Source organism: Anas platyrhynchos, chromosome 20 (genome assembly GCF_047663525.1).
Source record: "Anas platyrhynchos isolate ZD024472 breed Pekin duck chromosome 20, IASCAAS_PekinDuck_T2T, whole genome shotgun sequence".
Lineage (NCBI taxonomy): Eukaryota > Metazoa > Chordata > Aves > Anseriformes > Anatidae > Anas > Anas platyrhynchos.
Window position 1 is genome coordinate 1,177,118 of NC_092606.1, and position 22,903 is coordinate 1,200,020.

Here is a 22,903-nt window from a genome sequence, read left to right on the forward strand (position 1 = left end):
ATTTAGTATTACTTCCTGTAAAAAAAAAAAAAAAACATGAAAAAAAAAAAAAAGGAAAAAAAAGGCGTGTGGGGAGGAGTTTACTGGTTCTGTACAACTTCTGTGGCCTTGTGTATATTATCCAGTTTTAATTGTTGAGAAATTGTGATTTTCTTCAAATAGGCACGTGCCTTTACACCTGTTTGTGATTTCCAGAAAAAATGCTAACCCTTAATAAAGCACACTTTTGAAAGATGATTTCTTTTCCTGGTTTAAGCCCAAGTAAATCTCAGAAGTGAAATCTTTTCTCTATTATTTAGAATTATGTAAAAGAAAATACTTTGTATTAGATGGCTTATGTCCCTTCTTTTTTTGTTTGTTTGCTTTGAAGTTTCACAAGTTAAAATGTGTATTTCTAATAGTGAAGTTATATTGGCAGTTGTAACAGTTAAGACATTAAGCCTTTATGTGCCTCTTCCATCTTTTTATTGTTTAGATACTTCAGAGTATTGCCAACCATGTCCTGTTTACAAAAGAAGAACATATGCGGCCTTTTAATGATTTTGTAAAAAGCAATTTTGACGCAGCACGAAGGTAGGCCCTTTGGAACCTTTTTTGGCTCCAAATATTGAAAAAAAAAAAAAAAAAAGTCATGTATGCTTGCAGGCTTTTGACTTGCATTGGGTCTGCGTGGCAGACTTCCCTTACACAATTATGGCAATCACTGGTTTTCAACTCTAGGTTTTTCCTTGATATTGCATCTGATTGCCCAGCTAGCGACACTGTCAATCACAGCCTGTCTTTCATCAGTGATGGCAACGTACTTGCTTTGCACCGGTTGCTGTGGAACAATCAGGAGAAAATTGGCCAGTACCTTTCCAGTAACAGGTAAGACTTCAGAAATATTATGGAGGGAGCTGCTGATGGGGAGTGAATATTTTGAATTATATTCAAATGCTTTTACTGTTACTACTGAGAAGAATATGGTGGCTGAAAAAGTCTTACCTCTGGATACTTTTTTGTCTTACTGACATCTCATTACTGGGTGCATGTCTAAGATCTTTCTTGCCTGCTTTGCTGCCAGCCTTCTGTACAAGTGTATATTTGTCTGTCAATCTTTGTAAAATCGATATGCATAATACACATTTTTCTAATTTCTTCACTGAAAACATTTTTTTTAATTTTGAAAAGAATATGTAACCTCTTCAAGGTAAGGAAGGTTACTAGGCAAATAATAATAATAATAAAACAAATTTAAAAACAAATATAACAAATAATAAAACAAAACAAAAAAACAGGAATTGCTGAATAAATAAAGACTTATCTGTTAAGTAATAATGCTGTTTCTAGGGACCACAAGGCTGTTGGAAGACGACCTTTTGACAAAATGGCTACTCTTCTTGCCTATCTGGGTCCACCTGAGCACAAACCTGTGGCAGATACACATTGGTCCAGTTTAAATCTCACTAGTTCCAAGTTTGAAGAATTTATGACAAGGTAATGAGATTATTGTGGAGGGGAAGCTCATTGTGGGTCTTCTTACTTCAGCAAGGACGTAGTTACTAAGACTTGAGCTTTCATTTTGAAGGAGGGTTTAAAAGGCTGGCTGTACGTACACCTGTTAGGTTTGTGAATAGAAGATTTTAATTTCAATAATTAAACAGAATTAAATCAGAATGCAGTAGCTTTTGTGATTTAACAGAGGTTCAAGATTTTATGAATTTAATGTTTCTGTTTAAAGATGCAAATAAATAGTGTTTGGGTTTTTTGTTTTAGTAAGGCAGTTGTGAAAAGCTGATGTCATGTACTGCTTTTTAGGCATCAGGTACATGAAAAAGAAGAGTTCAAAGCACTGAAAACGTTAAATATTTTCTACCAAGCTGGGACATCAAAAGCTGGCAATCCTGTTTTCTACTACATTGCTCGGCGGTAAGGCATCTTTCACCTCCCCTGTCTAAAATAAACATGTAAAAGCTAAAGTATGAAGTGTACATATGAAAGAGATGCAAACAAGACTCTGAAATTAACTTATTTGCTGAATATTGGTGACAGAAGTTTTGAACTGTGATCAGAACTAAATCAGAACTAGTTCATCCACCTAGGAATATGTACACCTGCAGAAATATGCATGAGACTTTAATTTTTATTTATTTTTCACTGTTTGAAGTAAACTGCATCTACACCACTTTACTATTAATCCTTTATCAGAGGTTTTAGCATCTTCATATTATGAAGTATAAAATTAATAACAAGCTAAAATAAGCAATAAAACTGAAAAAGGTCCCCATATCCCAGTCATTTGCAGACTTCATAAGAAAAGGAGAGTCATTGTGCTCACAAGTAACTGATGGGTGCAATCAAATCAGGATTGAAAACCGAGACTGTAGCTGTTACACCTTTTCTCTGAGCTGTGCTGGTGGTGCCCTTGCCCTTGGTACTGGTGCCGCTGTTGAGGTGCAGGCTGGCAGCAGGGGCCGCTGGTTTTGGCACCAGCAGGGTGCTGCGGAGTTCTCCCTGGTGCCCAGTCGGATGCTGAATCCTCGTGTCGTTGTGGCGCTGGCTGATGCTAGCAGGTCTTGTTTGGATGTTGGCCTTCATGGTCAGATTGTTGCCATCGCTTTGTGCTCCAGTGGGGCTCTTGGTTTTGCTTCTGCTGCCATTGCCAACGTGGTTTTTGCTGGTGGTTAGCTGAGTTGGTGCTGGTGGAGCTGCCTGAGGCAGTAGTGCTGGTGTAGAGCTTGTGGGCGTGCTTTGGCTCTCCAGGTGCTTGTTGCTGATGGGGTGGGTGCTGGTTTGGGCTGCCAGTGGTGGCTGCTGCACCAGTGGGGTGCTTGCTTGCAGGACCATTGCTGATGGCGTGCTCACTGCTGGCATGGTTAGGCGTGGTTGTTTCCTGGGGTCATGAGCTGCTTCTTGGGGTAGGGCTGGGAGCACAGCTTTCGGTGGTGATGCCAGTGCTGCTGTCCTTGTGTGCTCCGTGCTGGGGGTATACAGGGGTGTCAACAACTTCCGTAAACAGTTAATATATATTTGCAAATAAGGCATTCTTCAAATTTACTTATCTCCAGTGAAAATCATACCCAACATGAATTTCATTTTTTTTCCCAATTAACTAAAATTTTAAATCCCTACTCTTACTCATTCTTAGAACTTTTCATCGCATTCAGTAGTACTTTTCATTCTGTGTTGTAGATTGATCTACAAACTTTCTAGAAAAGTCTGTGCTCTGTTACACCATGTGACTTTCGTTATTTCCCCAAGGAAATTTTCAATTTTTCCAGTAGGGAACAATTTTAATAATTGGAAAATTTTATTGTTTTGCTACTTGATATAATAACCATACCTTACTCCAAATTCAGGTTGAAGGCCAAAAAACCAGCAAGCTTTGAAGAACCTTTCTGAATATAACCTCTAACTTTATAGTTGTATTCTGCTACTTAAATATGGATTCCTATCCAGAGATCCAACAAATTAGTATATCTGTTCACATTTTCATTGATTATGGTTTTGATTTTTCAGAACAACAACAAAAAAACTTCTGTTCAGTATCAAATGTGGAAGGTAAAACAAATCTCAAAACTCTTTCCTTCCGGAATTTTGTGCTGCCATGCCAAAGGTTGTTTTTTTTACACTTAAAAAAAAAAAAAAGCCTTGCTCAAGCTGATAATGTAAGGAGGAAATGCTTATGTTCTGTATTTGTTGCTGTGAAGGTTCTCAAACATTTATTTTGCTGCTAACTTTTTAGAGAGACTTTGTTTAAGGCAGTGCAAAGGTAGAACTAAAAATAAAATGTAACGTTGCATGTCCATTTGGAAATAACATTGTAAGGAGTGAGACCAAAGTGTCCAAGCTTTCCATTAGTTAATGAGTTCTTACTTAACAAATCTGTAAGCTTATGCTAACCAAAGGAATGCTAAACACACAGAAACTCTTATTGTAGTAAGTTTTGTTTTCTTACCCATTTCTATCTGAACTTTTTTCCCAACAATTTGTAGCACTGAATTAGAAACTATAGGAGAAAATGCTTATATAAGTAAACCTTTAGCTTTCTATTCCTTTTACTTGGGAAATAACTTGGAAAATTGCTTTCCTTTTACTTGTCCCCTTTCATGCACTTTCAACGCCCTTGACACTTTGGAGTGGAAGAAAGCAAGATGAGTAGTGCCACTTATCTTCTGTCACAATACTGTCTTTAAAAGCCTTGCCATAATCCTCTGTCCTCTTTAAGGTTTTTGTATCACCTCTGGACCTATTGTGTTGACTGAAGTGGGCTTTTACAATTTTTTTTTATGAAACTAGTTTACGGTATAAATGGCCATAAGTGTTTCTAACAGTAATTAACTTATATTAAATTAGATTATCTCAAATACGTTTCACGTTTTACAGCAGTGGATAAGAAGAGCGATAGTTTATGGAAACTTTCCTTTTGCAACATCAGTGACAGTTGTTGAACCAAAAATGAAGTAATTTTGTGCTCAGACAAATACATATCTGCGTATCTAACATAAGTTTTCAGAAAACATTGAACAGCATATGTCTTGTAGAATGACTTTATGGGAATGTCTGAATGCTCCATGTAATTTGTTACTAGGAGCAGATTTGTTGAACCATCAGTTTGAGCACTGCTTTTATGTTAGGCAGTAGAAAAAACATTACTGATGCCCTAAAGGTCCAGCTGGGATACAGAGTTAAAAGTAAAGTGAGTGTATGTAGTGCCAAAATTGAAACTAATTCACCTATCTTGAAGTACTCCATTTGTTTCTGTTCTTTTTTTCTCTAAAGATTCCTGAAGCTATGTACACAAAGTTAAAAAAAAAAAAAAAAAAGGGGGGGAGGGGAGAAAAAGAAAAAGTAAAGTTTGAAGACCCATTTTTTAAATGTTCCATTGTGCAAGTGACTCATATCTTTTACGAGTTTTGCTGAAGTTGATTTCTGCATAGGCTTATGAAGGGTTATGGTTCTCGTGGACAGCATGTATCAACTTAAATAACTGTGTTTTGAAAAGCATGCTGGTTGTTTTAGACAACATAACTAACTTTATACAGTTGAATGTCAGTAGAATTTTAAAGAATATGTAATGTATTATGTTCAGACCCCTTCTAAACTAGTCGTGCTGCTGTCAATAGTAAAAACAAATTGGGAAAACACAGGAATAAAATGGATGTTTGGAAACTCAGATTATCTCCCAGTTTTTGTGTTTGTTCACTGTTGTAGTTGAATAAGCTTGAAAAATTGTCATCCTTCTACTGCAAGTTAGCAGAATCAGCTAGAGTCTCATCAGCTCATCTCTCCACTCCCACCTGCATTTCTGGTCCATCCCTCAATTCTGTCAAAGTAATTTTGGAAACTGTTTCTCTGACACTGATGCAAATATGTGTCACGAGAAAAAATATCTCCTTTTTAGGATAGATAAATAGAGCCAATGTAGTCATACAGGTACACCCATCTTTTCCTATCTTGGACATGAGCCTGCAGCTAATAAGACAGAAAATATTACACTTTTTTTTTTTGAGGTAAAGTCCTTGGTGTTTAAGCTAGAATACACTGTCTTTAAATTCTCTTTAAAATTTGTTTGCTTGCCACCTTTTTCTCCTCCAGTTTTTCCATTGAATACTGTCTTATTTCATGTCAAGTAAAATAAAATGCCTGCGTTGTTATCCTGTCCTGTTCAGGCAAAAAATTAGGTATGCGTATGCCAAGAGTAGTGACAATCCATCTTCACAAAGTTTACTCTGTCTGGCATTGATCCAGGGCATCCTTATCTATTCTGGGAAGACCTGACATACAGTGTTTTCTTCATTTGCAGAGCAAGGAATGGTTATTTCACCTGTAAAGAAAGAATTTCTGGGAAGAAGTTGGTACAAAAGCATGCAACATGTGCTTGCTAGGTGTAGAGCCCGTACTACCTTTTCTTTAAAAGCAGAAAAATAAAATTATCCACAGCAGGCTAACTTAACAGGAGTGTTCGGTCTCTAAGGAAGCTATAGGCATGGTGGTTATGACTTAAAAATGAGTTCATATGGAAGTGATTTTTGTAAAATATGTACCGCTTGCGAAGTGTACGTGTGTGAAAACGGAAAGAACTGACCTCCATTAGGAAGACATGTGAAGATGGCAGCAGTAAGCATTACCCTTTTTGCGGGAAGCATTTCAGTTTAAGGTTGGGGATTTTACTGGGGGATCTCTCGGCGGGCGTAGGAAGGTGTTAGCACTGCCCAAGTGGAGGACGTCAGCCTGACTGTCACAAGCTGGTGCTCTGCACCCCTTCAGCACCGGTGGGACCATGGGGACCCCCCCACGGTGGGTGTGCAGCCTGCGGTCCCAACACGCAGGTCCCGGGGAGTGACATGTGCCAGGGCAGTGCGGCAGCAGTGAGCAGAGAGCAGTGCCCAGCATTGGGACGGCGACTGCCTCCCCGGCACTGCCCGGCCTAGGCCTACCCGGTGCTTCTGTGGAATGGCAAAAGGGTCTCTGTGGTGCTTACTTGGGGTATTTGTCTTAGGGTTCTGAGCCAGATGTCGTGTTTTGAGGGGTGAAATGAGGAGTGACTGTTTAGATTTGAGCTGGAAGGACATTTGAGGGCTTGCAGCAAGCAGATTATTTTTTTTTAGTTTGAGATCTTGTTGCTAAGGCATTGTTGAGTCATTTTACTGATATATCTGGATCAGTTTGTATCCTTCTTGTGCTGTGAAATTTAATCTCGTCTGTCATTTTTCTCCACATTGTGTTTCCTGGGTAACAACCAGACTTCCAAAGCCAGTCATCTTCTGTCTCTAATCCTTACTCTGTTACTAAAGTGATCGATAAATCAATAGATATTGATCCTGAAGTACTGCCATCAAGTTTTAGAGCTGATATCCCAAACTAATTAATAGGAAATGTGGAAATGTTGTTTCCCACCACAGCTATCCCTGCAGCAATTTTGATGTTTTAAAAGCCAACATCTCTACAAGAAGGCGTGCCAGACCTCTTCTGGATAATCAATTAATAGTCAGAAGGCAGCACCATTTTCAAAGAGACTACTGAATGTCATGTTGAATTGTTGGATAGTTATTTTCCAACACAGAATTTTCTGAGGACAGATTATTGTATTTGTATTACCAGAGGCCAAATGACCAGTGTGTTTAAAAGGAAGCTGGTTTGGTAGCGTTCACATCCTTGCCTCTTGCTTTTATTTCAATTTGACTGCACTGTTGCCAAGCAACAAGTGCCCGACTCCCCCGGTCGCCTGCCTACTCCAGCTCTGTTATCAACTCATTTGTATGCCAGAAAAATACAAGGAGCCTAAATTTCGGTCTGCTTTGTTGAAGGCAATCTGACTAAGAAGCCCTTGTTTGCACCTACCAAGGACGAGTTGTGGGTAAAGAGATAGCCCTGGAGTTTGGGAGGAGGTGCCGTCTCGCTTCCATGCACATCTGTGATTTGTTTCCCAATCAGTACGTGTATTTAGAAAAACCACAGAACCCCATGTGCACATCCAGGCTTTTATCAGTGTGCTTAAAATTTTGAAGTAGACTTGCCATTTGCCCCAAATAACTTGTGGAAAACAGGATTTTCTCATAGCTTCACTGTTCACTGGGTAGTCTCTTTATAGGTGGAACGTGCTCGGAACATTTAAAAGTTGAGTTCACGTAGACGTTTTGCATCCAGTAAGATTCAGCATCCTGTATTGAATGGCTCTGCAAAAACATGTAATATTTCATGTAATTCCCTCAACATAATTCACTCTAGACGTTGTAGTCATAGTACCTCATTTTGAGATCTCTGTCCTACCTTGCAAGCTAAGCTGCTTTAAACTGTGTGTGATGAAACCATATGGGTGAGATAATTCTAGGAAATTCCTAATTCTGATCTTAATAAGTAGGTTGATACTGTTTTAGTGTCAGTCAGTACTTAGCAAATACATAACCTGTCCAAAAAGGGTGACAGGCAGTGGCATTTTTTCAGATATTGATCCTACTTGCTGGAATTTCAGTTGTGTCAGATTTAACCTGGGGAAAATATATGGAACTTGTGCAAGTGGGGAACTTTCAGCCTGCTGGTAGCCACTCAGGTTAATGAGGCACTTCTGGCTACTGAAGGCACTGTGCACATCCTGCTTATAGCCCAGGTTGTTTTAACTTTGACTTGGGTAACTAGTTCTTGTGTACCTCAAATGCCTATGAAATATCAGTGGTGTGTTGTTTTTTTTTTTTCTTTAAATCCTTCTGTTCTGTTAAACACAAAGATACTTTTTTTTTTTTTTTTTTTTGAGATGGAGAAGTTACCTTTTTGTAGCACATAGACATGTCTTAAGGGGTTGCAACTTCTAAAGAGTAAGAACGAGAAGGGTAGGCTGTGTTACCATTATCTCATCAGCTTATTAATAAACAATATTAGGAAAAGTTGAAGATCAGAATAATACAATTGGCTTATACCATAGTTTCCCCCATAAGACATAGAGATTGAGCCAAGTGCCTGCTTGAAGTAGGTTTGTATAATAAAATAGTATCTATTCAGCAATTATTACCTATCTGCCAAGAGTATATGGTAGCAATGCTTATATGAAAAGAAGCACTGTGACTAATTCAGTTCAATACAAACATAACTTTATTTTTACTTAAATGCCAATGAAATAACTGTACAAATTCATCGTGTAACATTTACTGTTAGAAATTAAAACACATTTCTGATTATAGAAATATTGTTCACAATTGGAAAGTTATGATTTCTCTGATACCGGGTTGTAAATGGTCTACAGCCCTCACTGACACCTAGGAGAAATAGGTAGAGGGCTCCAGTCTTGGTATTGAGGTTTTCTGGATTTTGCAGCACCTTCATGCTACAATAACTGGAAATTAAATGGCCTGAAATGCATGGAAAACATTGTATAAAGATATGCAGTATTAGGTGAATAATACTTGTTCAATGAACTTGTTCTTCAGTTTTCATTTCATGCTGTTTGCAAAACTTCATCAGTAGTATATCAAGTACCTTTGCCACATATTTTCTTAAGGTGGTCAAAACCATGCGTGCATCTATTTCTACACATTGATGGTGCAGATGTCAAGGAGAATAGCGTTCGTGCTCATCATTGTAAGGCAAGGATTTGGGCATGTTCAATGCCATGGATTGAATTAATTTGTTAAGTCACAACATTTAAGGAGTGTTTAAATGACAGCTTTTAAACTAATTGCTTACTTGATATATGTTACATATCTTGCATTAGAAATTGGCTGATATTTTCTTTCAGTATTCAAAAAGTAGTAGTTCGAAACACTGGCTGAATTGCAGCATTCTTTTAGGCGTAACGTAGTGACAGATATTTCCGATTTTTGATGGTAACTTAGTGGTCAATTTTGTTAATTTGTGTAGGTAAGTTCCTTGTTGGAGAGTGTCATGGCGTTGAACATCTTGTGTTTTCCTCTACTTCTATCTTTTTTTTCTTTTTTTTTAAGTATGGAGAGCGAGAAATAACTTGCCTGCAGCCTGTAAGTCAAGACAGAGCAAAAAGAGGTATCAGCCCCTACCATTTTTCCCATGCTGAAGTTGGACCACATTTGCTTCTCAGTTTACCCTCTCTGAGATAGACATCATGGCATTGTCATATTTAATTCCTAAATTCAAGACTGTTGTTCTTCATATTTAAAATATCCTAATACATATGAAGCAAACATAGATATACATGCTAGCAATTTTTCTCAGGAATAACTTCTGATTAGTGAAACAGCTAGGTTTAGTTTCTTTATTTTTCCCTTCCTTATGCATGTCATCATAACAGAGAATCTGTGCTGCTATATTACAAGGATTGCTCATCGGCAAGTCAAGCAAGACAATGCAGATATGATACAAGACTTCTATTTTTTCCAGTAGTTTATGACAAAATCATACATAAAATCAGTACTTAAAATTCTGATGTTTTATTCTGTGCAATTAAAATTAAAAATTTAAATACAAAATAAGCACATTTTTAAAAACAAAACCATAGGTTAGTTTTACTCAATTTAGACTTTAAAATAAGTAGCAGCTTAGTATCCAGACATTAGTGTGCGCTTCTTTTAAGAACTGTTATCTTCTTTAGATCAGTCAGAACTTCAAATTTTTTGTATTTTGATTAATTATTTGACCTGGATGTCTTACCTCCAGCTATGTATCACAGGAATAAGCTCAATACTTCTCACAAGAATACAAGCCCCTAGCCAATAAACATAGCCACTGCATTAAGCATTACAGCATAAAACAAATACACCTCACAGATACTTGCTTTGGAGGGCACATCAGTGTTTAAAATAGTTGTGGTGGATTCCTCTCTCCTTAAGGTAGCAGTTGTGCTTTGAGGCATTTTCGAGTAGTTTGTTGGCATTCCGCTGGTGATACTTAGAGTCATGGGGGTGGTGGATGATCCCGTTGGATGGGCCAGGCTTGAGTTCGCGTCAGTTGAATCTTTAATGTAGATTGTGTGTGTGTCTGCTGCTTCGTAAGCGCTGACCTTCCTCGTTGTCAGGTCTTCTGGATAGAGGAGCAGTGGCCGGTCTGTGCTTGTAAACAGTACAGTTTGGCCTAAGGTAGCCAAGGTAGTAACTTCCTTAGCTTTAAATTGTTTATACATTTTTGTCATTTGGGCTGGTTCAGTTGCCACTGGGGAAGCAGCTTTGTCTGCTGCCTTTATTCCTTTAATCATGAGGTTAGTGGCTGGAACTGTGGGAGCAGCTGCGGATGGCGTGGCGTTCACCCAAAGCACAGATTCGTTAGCACAGGGAGCCCCTATGACGCTGGCGGTGGTTCCCTGCACCCATTTAAGTAAATATGGGATGTTTTGTTTATCACTGCAGGACCAGGGGTTGTTATATAGTGTTACAACTTGCAGCTGAAAGAGCTGGTCAAACGCTTTGTCGGGAATGTATGTGAACTTGTTGTTGTGTAGGTAGAGGCTTGTAAGGTGCTGTAATCTCACCAGTGTTCCTGGAAGTATCTGGGACAAGAAATTATTGGATAGATCCACTGTCTCTATGTTGTAGGGCATATTGGTTGGAACTGTCCAAAGTTTGTTGCTGCTGAGGTTGAGAAACTTGAGACTGCTCAGTGTGTTGTTGATGAGAACAGCTCTTTCCACCATGTTCCTAGAAACATCAAGCACTTTAAGATTCCACTGGTAAGCTGTGTCAAGTTTCTGAAGAACTTTAATGTTGTTATTTATGGCATATAATTCCCACAAGGACTTGGGCAGATGAGCAGGAATATTCTTGAGCCAATTATTTGAAATATCAAGGGTCCTCAAGTTGGTGAATCTGGTCAGCTGATGATCAAGATCTACGAACTGGTTAAAGGATAGATTTAAATATGTAATGTTGTCTTGAAGTCCATGTGGCAGTACAGTTAAGTTTCTGCCTGAACAGTCCACATTCCTGTTGTTTCCTGAGCATGTACAGTTAGAAGGACAGATAACCAAAACAGTGGGTATGAATAACAGAAGGACCAGCAGACAGGTAGATGCTTTCAATATCTGGTGTTCCATTGCTCCCTAAAAATAAATATACCAAAATGACACCCTTTAAATCTATGTAATATATATTTTTTATTTGTAAGGGCTGTCTTTGCAATGATTAGTTGCAGCAGAGATTAAGTAAAAATATCAATAAACCCCTTTGTGGCACGGTCCTTTTTATAATTGTTCAAGAGAGACTTTACAAAGCATCCCTTCATAGACTGTCATGTTGTCTGGCAGAATGAGACTTGTTTTTTCATCTCCCTTTCCCCATCAAGCTCAAATGAGGGCTTTCTTCCGAAAATGCAAGTCTCTTCCAAATGTTATACAATGTCTGCTTCTTGTTTTTAGTGATTTCAAGCCTATATTATGTTTGGAATAATGTGTTCTTTTATACAAGATGAAAAAATGGCTGTCAACTGGATCTGCTTCACAAATCTCTGCAGTAATGTAGCAGTCCCCCCCATACATGCATGCTATTTGCTTAAGTAGAATTGGTTAAAATACATTTTAAATTGTTAGGAATTTAGTTTGAAAACCGAATTCTGTATTCATGGTAACATGCATATTGCTATTTTCCTTTATTATCACGTCAATTACATTCTCAAAGCTGCTAACACATGTTTGAAGCTGATTTAATGTTAGTAAGAAATCTCTGACACTGCAGCAAATTTCTGGTGCAAGCATCTGTCATCAACTAATAATTTTGTTTTTATTTCTCTCTCTAAATTTGCAGTAGGTTTTTGTGATTAAAAACAAAAAATGCAAACTTACCGTAATCTCTTCTGCAATATCAGCACATCATTTCTGTGAAAGATTTAAGCTTAGAGGTCGTCTTGTTCTAGAGAGTAGCTACAGTTGCTGTCTGTGGATTGTGCTTGCCTCTTCAGCTGCATCGTATTGCTGCTAGCTGGGGCTCTGCAACCACCTGATCTGTACTACATTGGAGGACTGCAGAGCTGTCATTGGTGCTGACTCAAATTTATTGCAAAGCGTGCATATTCAATAAAATAGTTGGCTTTTGTAATTTGAGTTCGTTAACTTCTCCCTAACTATATTTTTTTAGCCTTGTTAATGCATCATAATATAGTACATAAGATTGCCTAAGTAAACAGTACCAAGTGGAATTTTGGTGGGCTATTTTAGCTTAACCTCTGAGTCCATTTAAATGTTCCTATTTAAAAAGTCACTCAAGTTGTGTTCTGTTTTACCTTCATTTAATCTCTGCTTCTGTAGTAAAGGTTAATGTTAATTTAGGCTTCCTATCTTGAGCTTTTTTAAGCAACAGTGCTAGAATATCTTTTCATAATTTTAAAATGTTCAGTTTTCTGCTGCTCAGATCAGGTTGTCCCTGTATTTTCAGGTATAACATAGCCCAGACTGTAGGATTTTACTGCTTTCTGTAGGAAAGCTTTATCTGCATTTCTCCAAACAATATCATAAGAGTGTATATTGTTCATAATGCTGTTAATATTAACATCATTTAGTGCAACAGCCTTATAGAAGTCTCTGAGCAACTGGAAAGCTGTTCTTCAGGCATACAGATGTATACATCTTATAAAAACAATAAGGAAACTTGTAAATATATTTTCCTGTGTCCATTGTACCCACATCAGCATAGAATTGCATATGCACATCTTTTTACCTTTGTGACCACCTTTCAGCTTCCCATCAAGTAGCATATTAAAATGCATGGTTCTAGACAGGGCAGCAAGCTTCTCTTGTAGCCAGGGCCGAGAAAGGAACCTCTAAAACACTTAAGCATCTGGAGTTAAAAGGCATCTGGCATCTAGACAACTGTAAATCAATTTTTGAAATTTATATAAATAAGATTGAACCTTTTCTGAAAAGACTGCTTCAAAGGAGATAAGTAAACGTGCACAACTCATTCTGATAGTTATTTGTCTTGGGTGTTCTGTGAACTGTTTGTTTATCCACAAAAATCAAAAGTGCCTAGGTAAAAGAAGGCTTTTTCATGCTTGTTCTTCATGTGCTTGGACGTGTTTCAGCTTTTTCATGACCACTATAATAATTCTTTACTTTCACTATTATTCTCTGTGTTACCAAAAAATAATGTGCAGTGACTAGAGACTTTATATCACTAAATATTTTGGCAATATTGGATCTGGAGGAAATCTCCTTCCTATTAATGAAGAACAACTGATGGCTGTTATGAGGATTTATTTTAAATGCCTGTCAACCGCTGTTACCAAGTAGTCTCCAGTCATATGCAGAAAACAGACCTTTTTTTATGAAAGATAGCCGATATGTATACATGTCAAAGCGTTCGCATTTTGCTCTGAATTGGAAGCTTTGTATCTAAGCAAATTCTCTGTTGTGCTTTAAGCAACCAAAACATCTTTGAATTAGAAAGCTTTATTAAAATTGGCTTGAATTCATTGCATTCACTTGTACAGCCTAATAGGACAGACAATTGTTAGAAGCTCTGAGTACCTCGAAAGCTTATACTGTTTCTTGAAAGCTCCGTGTATCAGTATGCTATGTATGCGTATGTGCTGGCACACAAAGGTATGCATGTTCTGTTTCCCGTAGTCTCCAAAATCTGGAGGTGCTACTTGTCTATGCAGTGGGCTCCATCTGTATTGTATTTTGGCATGATTTGTTTTGGGCAGAACTAGGTGGTTCCCTTCTGTGAAAGCTGAAGTCAAGAAGTGCTGGGGAACCGTTGCTCATGCTGTGGTTTGGTTGTTCCTGCTTGTGGCAACTTCTCTATTGTTCAGTTATTTGAAGAACGCTTCATTTAAGAAAAATGAGAAGCGTGTTGGAAAGTGATTTTGCCCATCTACGGAGGGTGTTCTGGCTGAGGCAGTGATTCACGGATCTCTTAAATGATTAGCTCAGGAGGCGGGGGGAATTGTTCCTTTATTTCTGAGAGAAGTTCCTCTTGTTTGCTGGGATCCAAACTATGATCCTCAGTTGGTTCCCTGAGCCAGTCAGGTGGAGGTGGCAGGTCAGAGGGCTCAGAAGAGGGGTGAGGACATGAGCCAGGTGTGCAGCTTGCTGTGTCTGAGACGGGCGGTGCAGCAGCGCTGGAATCGGAGATGCTGGTTGCAGAGCAGTCTTCTGCTGGTGGAGGCACTTGGCTGCTTTCATGAGTGGTGGTGCAGCTGGGTGGTTTCTCTGACGCGGTAAGATCATGCTGGAAGTGTGTATCTTCTCTAAATTTCCAAGGCAACACAGATAAAACCGATGAACGCTTGGTAGCCTGGCCAGAGTCCATAAAGATATCTGGTGTGTCTCCATCTGCAAACGGAGAACGACCAGCCCAGTTTGAATTGACTAGGAGGGGCCTTCTGCAGCACTTCCACAGAATAATCACAATAATAGCAATTATCATACTAACCAAAATTACGCCAATTATCATTGCTGGTAGGCCGTCATGTCTAGGCTCTTTGTATATTCCAGTCGGGTAAGGTGTTGTCACTGCAGTCAGTGCTCTGCCAAACGTGTGCAGACTGGGTCTGGTTGTTTGCGACTGATATGCAGTAGATCTGTTTTTTGTTGGACTCCTGGTGCTGGTATATACGTTTCTTTCACTCATGGTAACATTTGAGGGTGTTTCGGTAGAAAGCGATTTCCAGATTTCTCCAGAGATAAGAACCAGCATTATTTGGCTGCCCACCATTTCCCTGCAGTCTATTGAAATGCGTCCTCTCCTACAGCAGAAATAAAGTAGAACATGTTAATTTGAACTTCTGAAGTACCACTTTACAGGCACCAGACAATGTTACGTTATACGTAGTATAAAAATAAGATTAGACTCGCTGTTTGAACTTTCATGCCTGTTGCCATTTGTATAACCAGCAGGTTTGTCACTGATTTTACAAGCAGCAGACAGGTTTTCAGTATTACTGATCGTTGAAGTTAAGCGACTTTGAAGAGAATGTCGTAATTACTATTTTTTCACATTATCAGAAAAAGGCATTGGGAAAGAAGTCCGAAGTATGTTTCAAAATAACTTTAATCATTCACCTAGATGGTTACAGATGCAAAACAAAATATGAAACACTCGCAGAAGTATTGACAAACGGTATTGTCACAAAAGCAAAGAAAATTGTCTTGTTTTGTACCTCAAAGATTGAAAGAGACAAGCCAAGCCTGAGTTAAAAACTGTTAACAGTTCTGTTACTTTTATTTCCTGTTCTTGCCTCACTTCTGCAGTTGGAGTGTAATATTTTTTTGCTGCTGTAATGGAACATCGCTCAAACGTGCTCAGGCTGCTTTAGTATAAATTCCTGCATGTGGAACATTTTTGTAATGACGGGGGCTGTGTTAATGTTAAGTGTTTGGGATGAAACACTTTTTTCCCTGTACTGATAAAAGTTCAGGTCTCTGAATGTCTCTGTATGAGACAAATCATGTAAAATACAGCCACTATATGTGAGTTTTTTATTCTGAAATTACTTTCGTGCATTTGATCTAATTTATTATTATAATATTAGTCATGTGAAACGGTCTTCAGAAAATCACTATGCATTACTACTGCACCTGAAATTTAATTTTATATGTTTAATTAGTGCTTCTAGAAAACCTTATAATCTAAACCATATAAAATTCATAACAGATAAAAATGACACAATTTCATTTTCTTCTGCTCCCCTCTTTTCAAAATACAGTCGAGTAATACGTATAGAGTTCATGATAATTCATAACAACAACCTTTTAGGACCGAGATAATGCTTGTAAGATAGAGATATTCTACAAGAGCTTTGACTGTGTCAGAAACTTACAAAGTGCTTACAAAGTGCTGCACCCAGTTCCATTTAAAAGCAAATAATGCAGATATGAAGCAGCGACAACTTGAAGTTGATTCTTACCTTGACATTTATGGATTATCAAGCAAGCATCTTATTTTTTGTTTGAAGCCTTAGAAAGACGGACTGTGTGCTGAAAGCTGAGCAGTTTTAAAATGGCTTTTCTCACATTGAAGCAAGTTTCTGCAGCTGAAGAGGAAGTTTACCAATACTTGCTGCAGGAAGTGCCAAGAGTAGGGAGATTACTAAGAAACTTAGCTCAAGGTTTGCATGATTTAAGAGCAAACTTTTCAGTTCTGATGATTTGATAAAACTTAAATATTTACATGCTTGTGGCTTTTATCGAGTATGTGTCTATTATGAAGAAATTAATAAACGCTTGTTTTCCTGTCTTTGAAAATAGTTACAAAATTTTTGATTGACATAGAAGTAGGTTTGGATTTTATTTTTACAGATATAATTTTGGTGGTTGTTTTGTTGAACTGTCATGATTATTAATGGAAAACCAACCTTAGGTTCATTGCGGTGAGTCATAGAGAGCCATCTGATCACAAGATACTGGCTTGCTTACACATCTTCATGTGCGTAGTTGTTTTAAAAGGTGGATAACTATAGATTTTACCCTTCCCCCTGCCTCCTCTTCCCCACATTGTTTTTCTGTCTGGACAACTTCGGTACTTCTTGTTGTCATTAAAGGGGGACTGAGCTCTCTGAGCAGTTGTTTTCCCACTGTCTCTTTGTCCACATCCCTTAGTGCAACCCAGACTACTTTGTACTTTTTGTCTCCTTAAGCATTTAGAAAGGCTGTGTGGCAAAAGAAACTTTCACAACTGTCCTCACAGCATTTTGCAAGTGTGTTTTTGTGCCTACAATAGTAGCTAGTGCCATGTCCTCATTCTGCAGCTTCTTCATTTCCTGTATGCGCTGTGCTTCTCTTCTGGTTGCACTGGCTCTTTTTCAGTCTCTCCCTACTCCTGCAGCACAGACAAATCCTGAGCCCGTACTGACATAATAACTCACAGTTTCTTGAGTCCTTCATCTCATCTACATTGCCTTCACTCATCACAGTCTCCACCTGTCTTGAGCCACAGATCACACCCTCATTACTATTTCTTTTCCTTCTTTCCATTGATAGGATTGTGATTCTATAATTTTTTTTCCCTTTTTTAATTTACTTGATGACAATGTTGTTTCACCCATTTTATCTGCTTTCTGCTAGCAACTTACTGTGTTCCTGATCCAGGCTGGCTAATTCTCCTACAGATTCATTCTCTTTTTTTAGTTCTGTTATCTTCTTAGCTGTGACAAGTTTTACACCAGGTTAGATTCCCACATCTGCTATCCCAGATTCATTTTTAGTCCTTGCAGTGCCTCTGCTGTTGCCTCATGTGCTTATGGTCATTTTGGGGAAGAAAAGGGCAACTGTAATGCAGCATCTCGGTACCCTGCCCTTTAACTCTTTCTGTTACAAATGTGAGATGTTGATTTGTCTCCTCTAAATACTAAGCTGTCATCGCCAATCTGTCACAACTTGCCCTTAATTCTTTTCTTATGCTCTCCCCTCATGTTCTAGGAATGTGAGACACAATATCCTGCCATGCTGTGTTGCACCTCCTTCCTCTGAGACCTAAGGTCTGAATACGTGCTTTACAGTAGATGCATTTGAATTCTCTCTATAGTTTTATTTTCCATCTTCATTGAAGTCTGTTTTCTAATGACTCCTAGTTCTGAGCTAAGCTTTCAAACTTTTTCCAGCTTTGTCTTCCTTACCAACTACCTGTGACACAGGCCATTTATTTTTTATTTTTTGAGATCTTGTTCTCTCCTGACTTCCATGATGCTGTTGTCTTTCTTCTCTGTTGCTTCTTTACTTGCCCTTCCAGGTAGGTTTATAGGTGATGTAGTGGAATTTAAATAATTGGTGTTCAGTCTTGATCCTTTCAAACTCATACAACCATCTCTTGTGTCAAGGATACTACAGATACACAGGAAGTTTAGAACTTTGTTACTCAGTTCTAACACCTATACCCATGGTGTAACAAATCTGTAACCCAGGAGGTAGCCTGTGAAAAGAAGTTTCTCATGTTTCCTTAAAATAACAAAGCTCCTCTATAAAGAGGCTAGATGCAGGCATCTACCAATATATATGTAGGAAAATCAGGTCTCTGGGAATAACATAACTAAAAGTATTGGTTGCTCTTGAAGAAATCTCTGTTACGTTCTGATTGGTTGCACTAGGACAAAATGTAGTGTTTTTGCTTGTGGATGTTTTCACAAGGTAAGAAATCACTCCTAGGTATCAGACGGTTACTGACATTCAGCAGATGTGATAGGGATATGATATTCCAAAATGTCTACAGTAATATTTCTTACAATATTTTGACTTAGAGAAATAACATATACTTTATTTAAAAAATGATGATGCTGGTTTATTGAGGATAACAAAATGGAAGACTTTTTATATTCTAATTCACAATACAAATGTCATATATTTATGCACAAAGTCAAAACAATAAATATGATGCTCTCAATCTGGTTCAAAAACAGCTAATCTGATTTAAGCAGTTTTTGATGGAGAAAGTGGAAGGGGCGTTTTGAGAGACTAGTTCCTGTTTCAGTAATTGTGTCAAAGTTGTGACTGAATTACGATTCTCTTAAAATAGCAACCTGGATATGCCAGTGTGGCACTTCAGAGTATGCTGTGTTTGTTAGACTAGCTTTCGTTTTTTCCCCCCAGTGGTCTTTGAGAATGGACAAATTTCTGTCCTTCTGTTTTATCCTGTCTGGCTACTTCAGCTGTGATTTCTGGTCAAAAGGACTTATTGGCGCTATTTATGAAGAAGCTTTGTAATGCAGTCCTACTCCTAGATCTACACATTTGTACAGCATTCCTACTACCATAAAATGAAAAAACCTAAGGTGTGAGTTTAGCTTTCCTGTGTTACAATTCCGGTTGTTATTTGAAAGCTAAGTTTTTGTTTCATATTAATCTTTTTTTATCATATTAATTAATAAAAAAGTAAAAGCTGAGGTTTGTTTAGCTGACTGGTTTAAATCTCAACCACAAAATTGGTTAAAATGCTTTTGTGTGACTTCAGTTCTTCATTTTCATGTTTATCTGTTTCTCTAGTGATTCTCTCAGTGGTTTGATCTTGGGTTTTCCTTTGGATTGCGGCATCTCTCCCTGCTAGTAACTCCTGCATTATCAAGTCAGTTCCAGCTTCCTCCTTAGGCATCTTCTGCCACGTTCCTGCTGCAGTTGGCCATAAGCTGTTGGTAGCCAGAATATCACCATTGCTTCTGGGCCTCCGTTTTCCTTGTTGAGCTTTTTTGAGATAGGACATTTTGTTTGCTATTACGACTGTTGTCAGAAACAAGAAGGTGCAGATGAGCACAAGCACTGCTATTATAATGAAGCAAATCAGGATAAGAGACTTACTGTCTTCACACATTTCTTTTGACCATGTAGTTTTGGGTTTGCTGGTATTCTTAGGTCCTCCAGCGGCAGAAACAGTACTTCTGGAAGAAGAAGAAGATATTGAAGAGTTTTGGCCCATTGTTGAAGAGAGGGATTGAGGGGTGGCAGTCTGCATTTCAGTCGTCATTGCTTTCCCGTTGAAATTGATGGTTGTAGGAGGATTTGTATTGGCTTCGATTATGTTCTGGCTGCCACTTAGGTTTTGGCTGATGGGATTCCAGGTTTCATTTATAACTCCAGGGTACTCAGTATGGTTTGCATTTACTTGCAAACACAAAGCAAAAATTATCACAACAGGGAAGGCAAAATGTGGTTTACTGTGTATCTTTGTCTTCATCTTCCTCTTTAGTCACCTGCAAAAGAACAAAATATGGTATTAGTTTAGCAGTGCTGGTTCTGAGAGGTTTGAATTGGACTTCTCAGGGAATAGTAGCCAGCAGCCTTTTTGATCAAAAGTGTGTTTTAACTTGACCTCATGTTCACTGCATGTAGGAGGAAGCATTCAGCTGCTGGGAATTCTCACTGAATAGGTGGTCTTGAACTTCAGCTCTTAAACTGTTAAGTTCTGAAGGAGGTTTATATATAATGTATGTGAAGATGAAAAAAGAACATGGAGCAAAGTAGTGAAAGGAAAGTGTTATCTACTAAGTACTCAGTGAAGTGTGAATGTACACACTGTAGTAGTTCCTCCGCTCTAAAGCTGACCAGCTTAGATCTGTAAATTCATTACTTCTGCTTTTAAATGGTGAAGGGAGGCACCATGTAAAATTTACAAAATACCACTTTTTTCTTTCCTTTGTTCCCCTGAATTTGCGAAATGTAACCATGCTTTTATGGATGGTCAGATGAAAAGCTTTAATTGAAAATATTCTTGTAAATGACAGCAGTAACTTATTTTAGTTGTTTGTATTCCTTATCTCAGCTGTCTGTAGCATTTTGTAAATACCTAGGAAAATCTTAATTCTCTAATTCTTCTGATTTATTATGCAAAAGGCAGTCTACCACAAGTGTACCTCTCACATCTTATTCCTCGTAAACATACTTCAGATTGTGACATTTTCTTTAAAACTTCTGAGATTATGCAAATTATATTACCATTAGGATGTTCTGTTTTACATTTGTGTAGTACTCAGATTTGCACTATAATCTTTACCTGTTGAATCTGTCTGGAGAACAGGAAACTGATCTTTAGATGAATCAGATACAAAGATGATAAACTCAAAATAACGGTGACAGATGAGACAAATTAGTGAACTACTTCAGTGCTGATGCTTCTTGAATTTTGCGTGAGACACCTTCAGAGCGTAAGGCTTATTCTATCCAGTGTGTCTTTTTCACCTGCTTTATCAGAAGTGTTTCTTCTGGGTGTTACGTATTACATCTTGTTCAAATATAACTGCTGTAAAGAATGACTGAAAGTAGTAGTGCTGTTTGTAGAAATACATTTCTTCTTATGGCACTTTAAAGACAACAAAGCACATCTGTATGCTTCTAAGTTTAGGTAATTTTGAAATATGCCAGAGGGTGTTTACTTTGCCATAGGGAAAAGTTATGTCTACCAAAGAACTTAATGTATTCACACTCAAAAGTCAGAGAGGTGAAGTTGCTTATGTTTTTAATATCCAAGTGGCAGTCCTTTGTATTGTTGAAGTCCCCCAGGAAAGTGATAGAAGTGATAGACCTGATCTGTAGCCAGAGAACAACCAATGGGTGTCTCCTCGCATGGCAAAGGAGCAGCAAAATATGTATGTATCTTTCTTTGCAGTTCAACTAAATCAGAAAACCAGACTCTGTTCTGAGATGAATCCTCATTGTTAAATTTGAACTACAAACCATTTTAGTAATCAGCTGCAGCTCAGGTAAAAGATTTTGTTACCTATATGGTAACAGTTGCCTGGAGAATGCCTGGTCCCATACTTTAAAAAGGAATAAAAGCAGCAACAGCAAAACCTTTTGTTTGGTTGGGGTTTTTTTTAGAAACAAAACATTTCACAAGAAGTTTCTGCATGCTGTGCGGAACTGAGGTGCAGCTGCTGGTACAAATGTAGCTCAGTGCTTACTGCCTGAGGGCTACAGAGCTCTGCCTGCACCCTCCGAGAGCACGGGAAGTCCAGTGTTACTTGTGATCTGGACCAGAGGTGCTTTTATTGAAAATAAATGGGCTGGTGGTGTTAAGAGCTTCGCTTAAAATCATAAGAGCAAAGGAACTGATCATTAAATAGCTTTTTTTTTTTTTTTTTCTTTTTAGCTCAACCCTTTGTGTCTAGGTATTGGTAGGGTCTTCTGTCAGTACACAGTAAGAGCTGCAATGTGTAGGAACAACGCAGCAACCTGGTGGCTGTTGCTGCTCATTCCTTGGAGTCTGATTGTGAACAGCCTCTAATGTTACTAAAAATACACTTGTTTTATTAACTTCCTTAAAGCAGTCAAAGACAATATTTTTATTTATTGTTACTGTTTGAGTTACATATGGTAAACTATAATAAAATAAAATCTTTTACATAAAAAGTAAAAACATTTACATAAGATTTTCTACAAAATCTAAGAAACCTTGAAGCAGAACTTAAAATAGAAAGAAAATGTGCACTTACCTTGCCAGGATGTAGTCAAAAGAAAGTTGGTGTTTTAGATATTTAATCCTCTAACAGTAAGATTTCTTTGTGCGTATATTTGCTCCGAAGATGCTAACGACCATCAGCATCAAGCAAGTAGATTTAGACAAGGCTGGATTTTTTAAGCAAATCTGTAACTGAAATTATATGTCGTTTACTCTAAGTAGGGAACTAAAACCACAGTGATGACACACTTCCTTTTTGTAACAACTATACCATGACATGTTAGAGGCAGAGAAACACCAACTTGCCCAAATTAGCTTTCCGAACAACAGGAAGTAACACAAGGAAAGTTATAGGCAGACAAATATTCAACATTCATGAAGTTTATCTTCTTAGTTATCAGTGGCTTACCTCAAATGTTACCAAGAGCTCTGTCTCACTGTGATCAAAACTACGTACGTGTATACAGTATTTATTAGCTCTTTCTATAGGCTATTGTCTTGCTTTGAAAGAGTTGAGTTAATAACAGTTTGAAACAGCTCTAGGTATTCTAAAGTTCAAAAACGACTGGTAAGTTTGATTCATAATTAAGTATTTCTAGTAGAATTCCATCTGCTATGCTAACTCTGGGAACTGGACAGAACATCTGCCT

General features: G+C 38.0%; 4 protein-coding genes across 9 annotated transcripts in view; 1 reads left to right on the forward strand and 3 right to left on the reverse strand.

Annotated features, from left to right (window-relative positions):
* Positions 1-22,903, forward strand: part of NF1 (neurofibromin 1) — a 95,132-nt gene that overhangs the window by 41,381 nt on the left and 30,848 nt on the right. For 4 of the 5 annotated variants that reach the window (XM_038165778.2, XM_038165779.2, XM_038165780.2 and 1 more), the window contains 4 exons: positions 476-573; positions 721-867; positions 1,330-1,476; positions 1,798-1,908. In XM_038165778.2, coding sequence (XP_038021706.1) covers positions 476-573; positions 721-867; positions 1,330-1,476; positions 1,798-1,908 — 503 coding nt within the window. Of the gene's footprint in view, positions 1-475; positions 574-720; positions 868-1,329; positions 1,477-1,797; positions 1,909-3,338; positions 3,585-22,903 lie in introns of those variants that run through there. The other variant, XM_072026082.1, reaches the window with a different exon arrangement.
* Positions 8,546-13,651, reverse strand: OMG (oligodendrocyte myelin glycoprotein). The gene is made up of 2 exons (XM_005021005.6): positions 12,218-13,651; positions 8,546-11,479 (listed from the first exon to the last, which is right to left on the reverse strand). Exon 2 carries the CDS (start codon positions 11,471-11,473, stop codon positions 10,154-10,156), a length of 1,320 nt encoding a protein of 439 aa, XP_005021062.1. The 5' UTR covers positions 11,474-11,479; positions 12,218-13,651; the 3' UTR covers positions 8,546-10,153.
* Positions 13,804-19,787, reverse strand: EVI2B (ecotropic viral integration site 2B). 2 transcript variants are annotated; one of them, XM_072026083.1, is made up of 2 exons: positions 19,658-19,787; positions 13,804-15,120 (listed from the first exon to the last, which is right to left on the reverse strand). In XM_072026083.1, the coding sequence occupies exon 2, from the start codon at positions 15,087-15,089 to the stop codon at positions 14,289-14,291; it is 801 nt and encodes a 266-aa protein (XP_071882184.1). In that variant the 5' UTR covers positions 15,090-15,120; positions 19,658-19,787; the 3' UTR covers positions 13,804-14,288. The 2 variants fall into 2 exon arrangements, with proteins under 2 accessions (XP_071882184.1, XP_005021064.1); XM_005021007.5 differs by lacking the exon at positions 19,658-19,787 and adding an exon at positions 16,282-16,438.
* Positions 18,596-22,499, reverse strand: EVI2A (ecotropic viral integration site 2A). Its single transcript, XM_005021008.6, has 2 exons — positions 22,288-22,499; positions 18,596-20,049 (listed from the first exon to the last, which is right to left on the reverse strand). Exon 2 carries the CDS (start codon positions 20,031-20,033, stop codon positions 19,269-19,271), a length of 765 nt encoding a protein of 254 aa, XP_005021065.4. The 5' UTR covers positions 20,034-20,049; positions 22,288-22,499; the 3' UTR covers positions 18,596-19,268.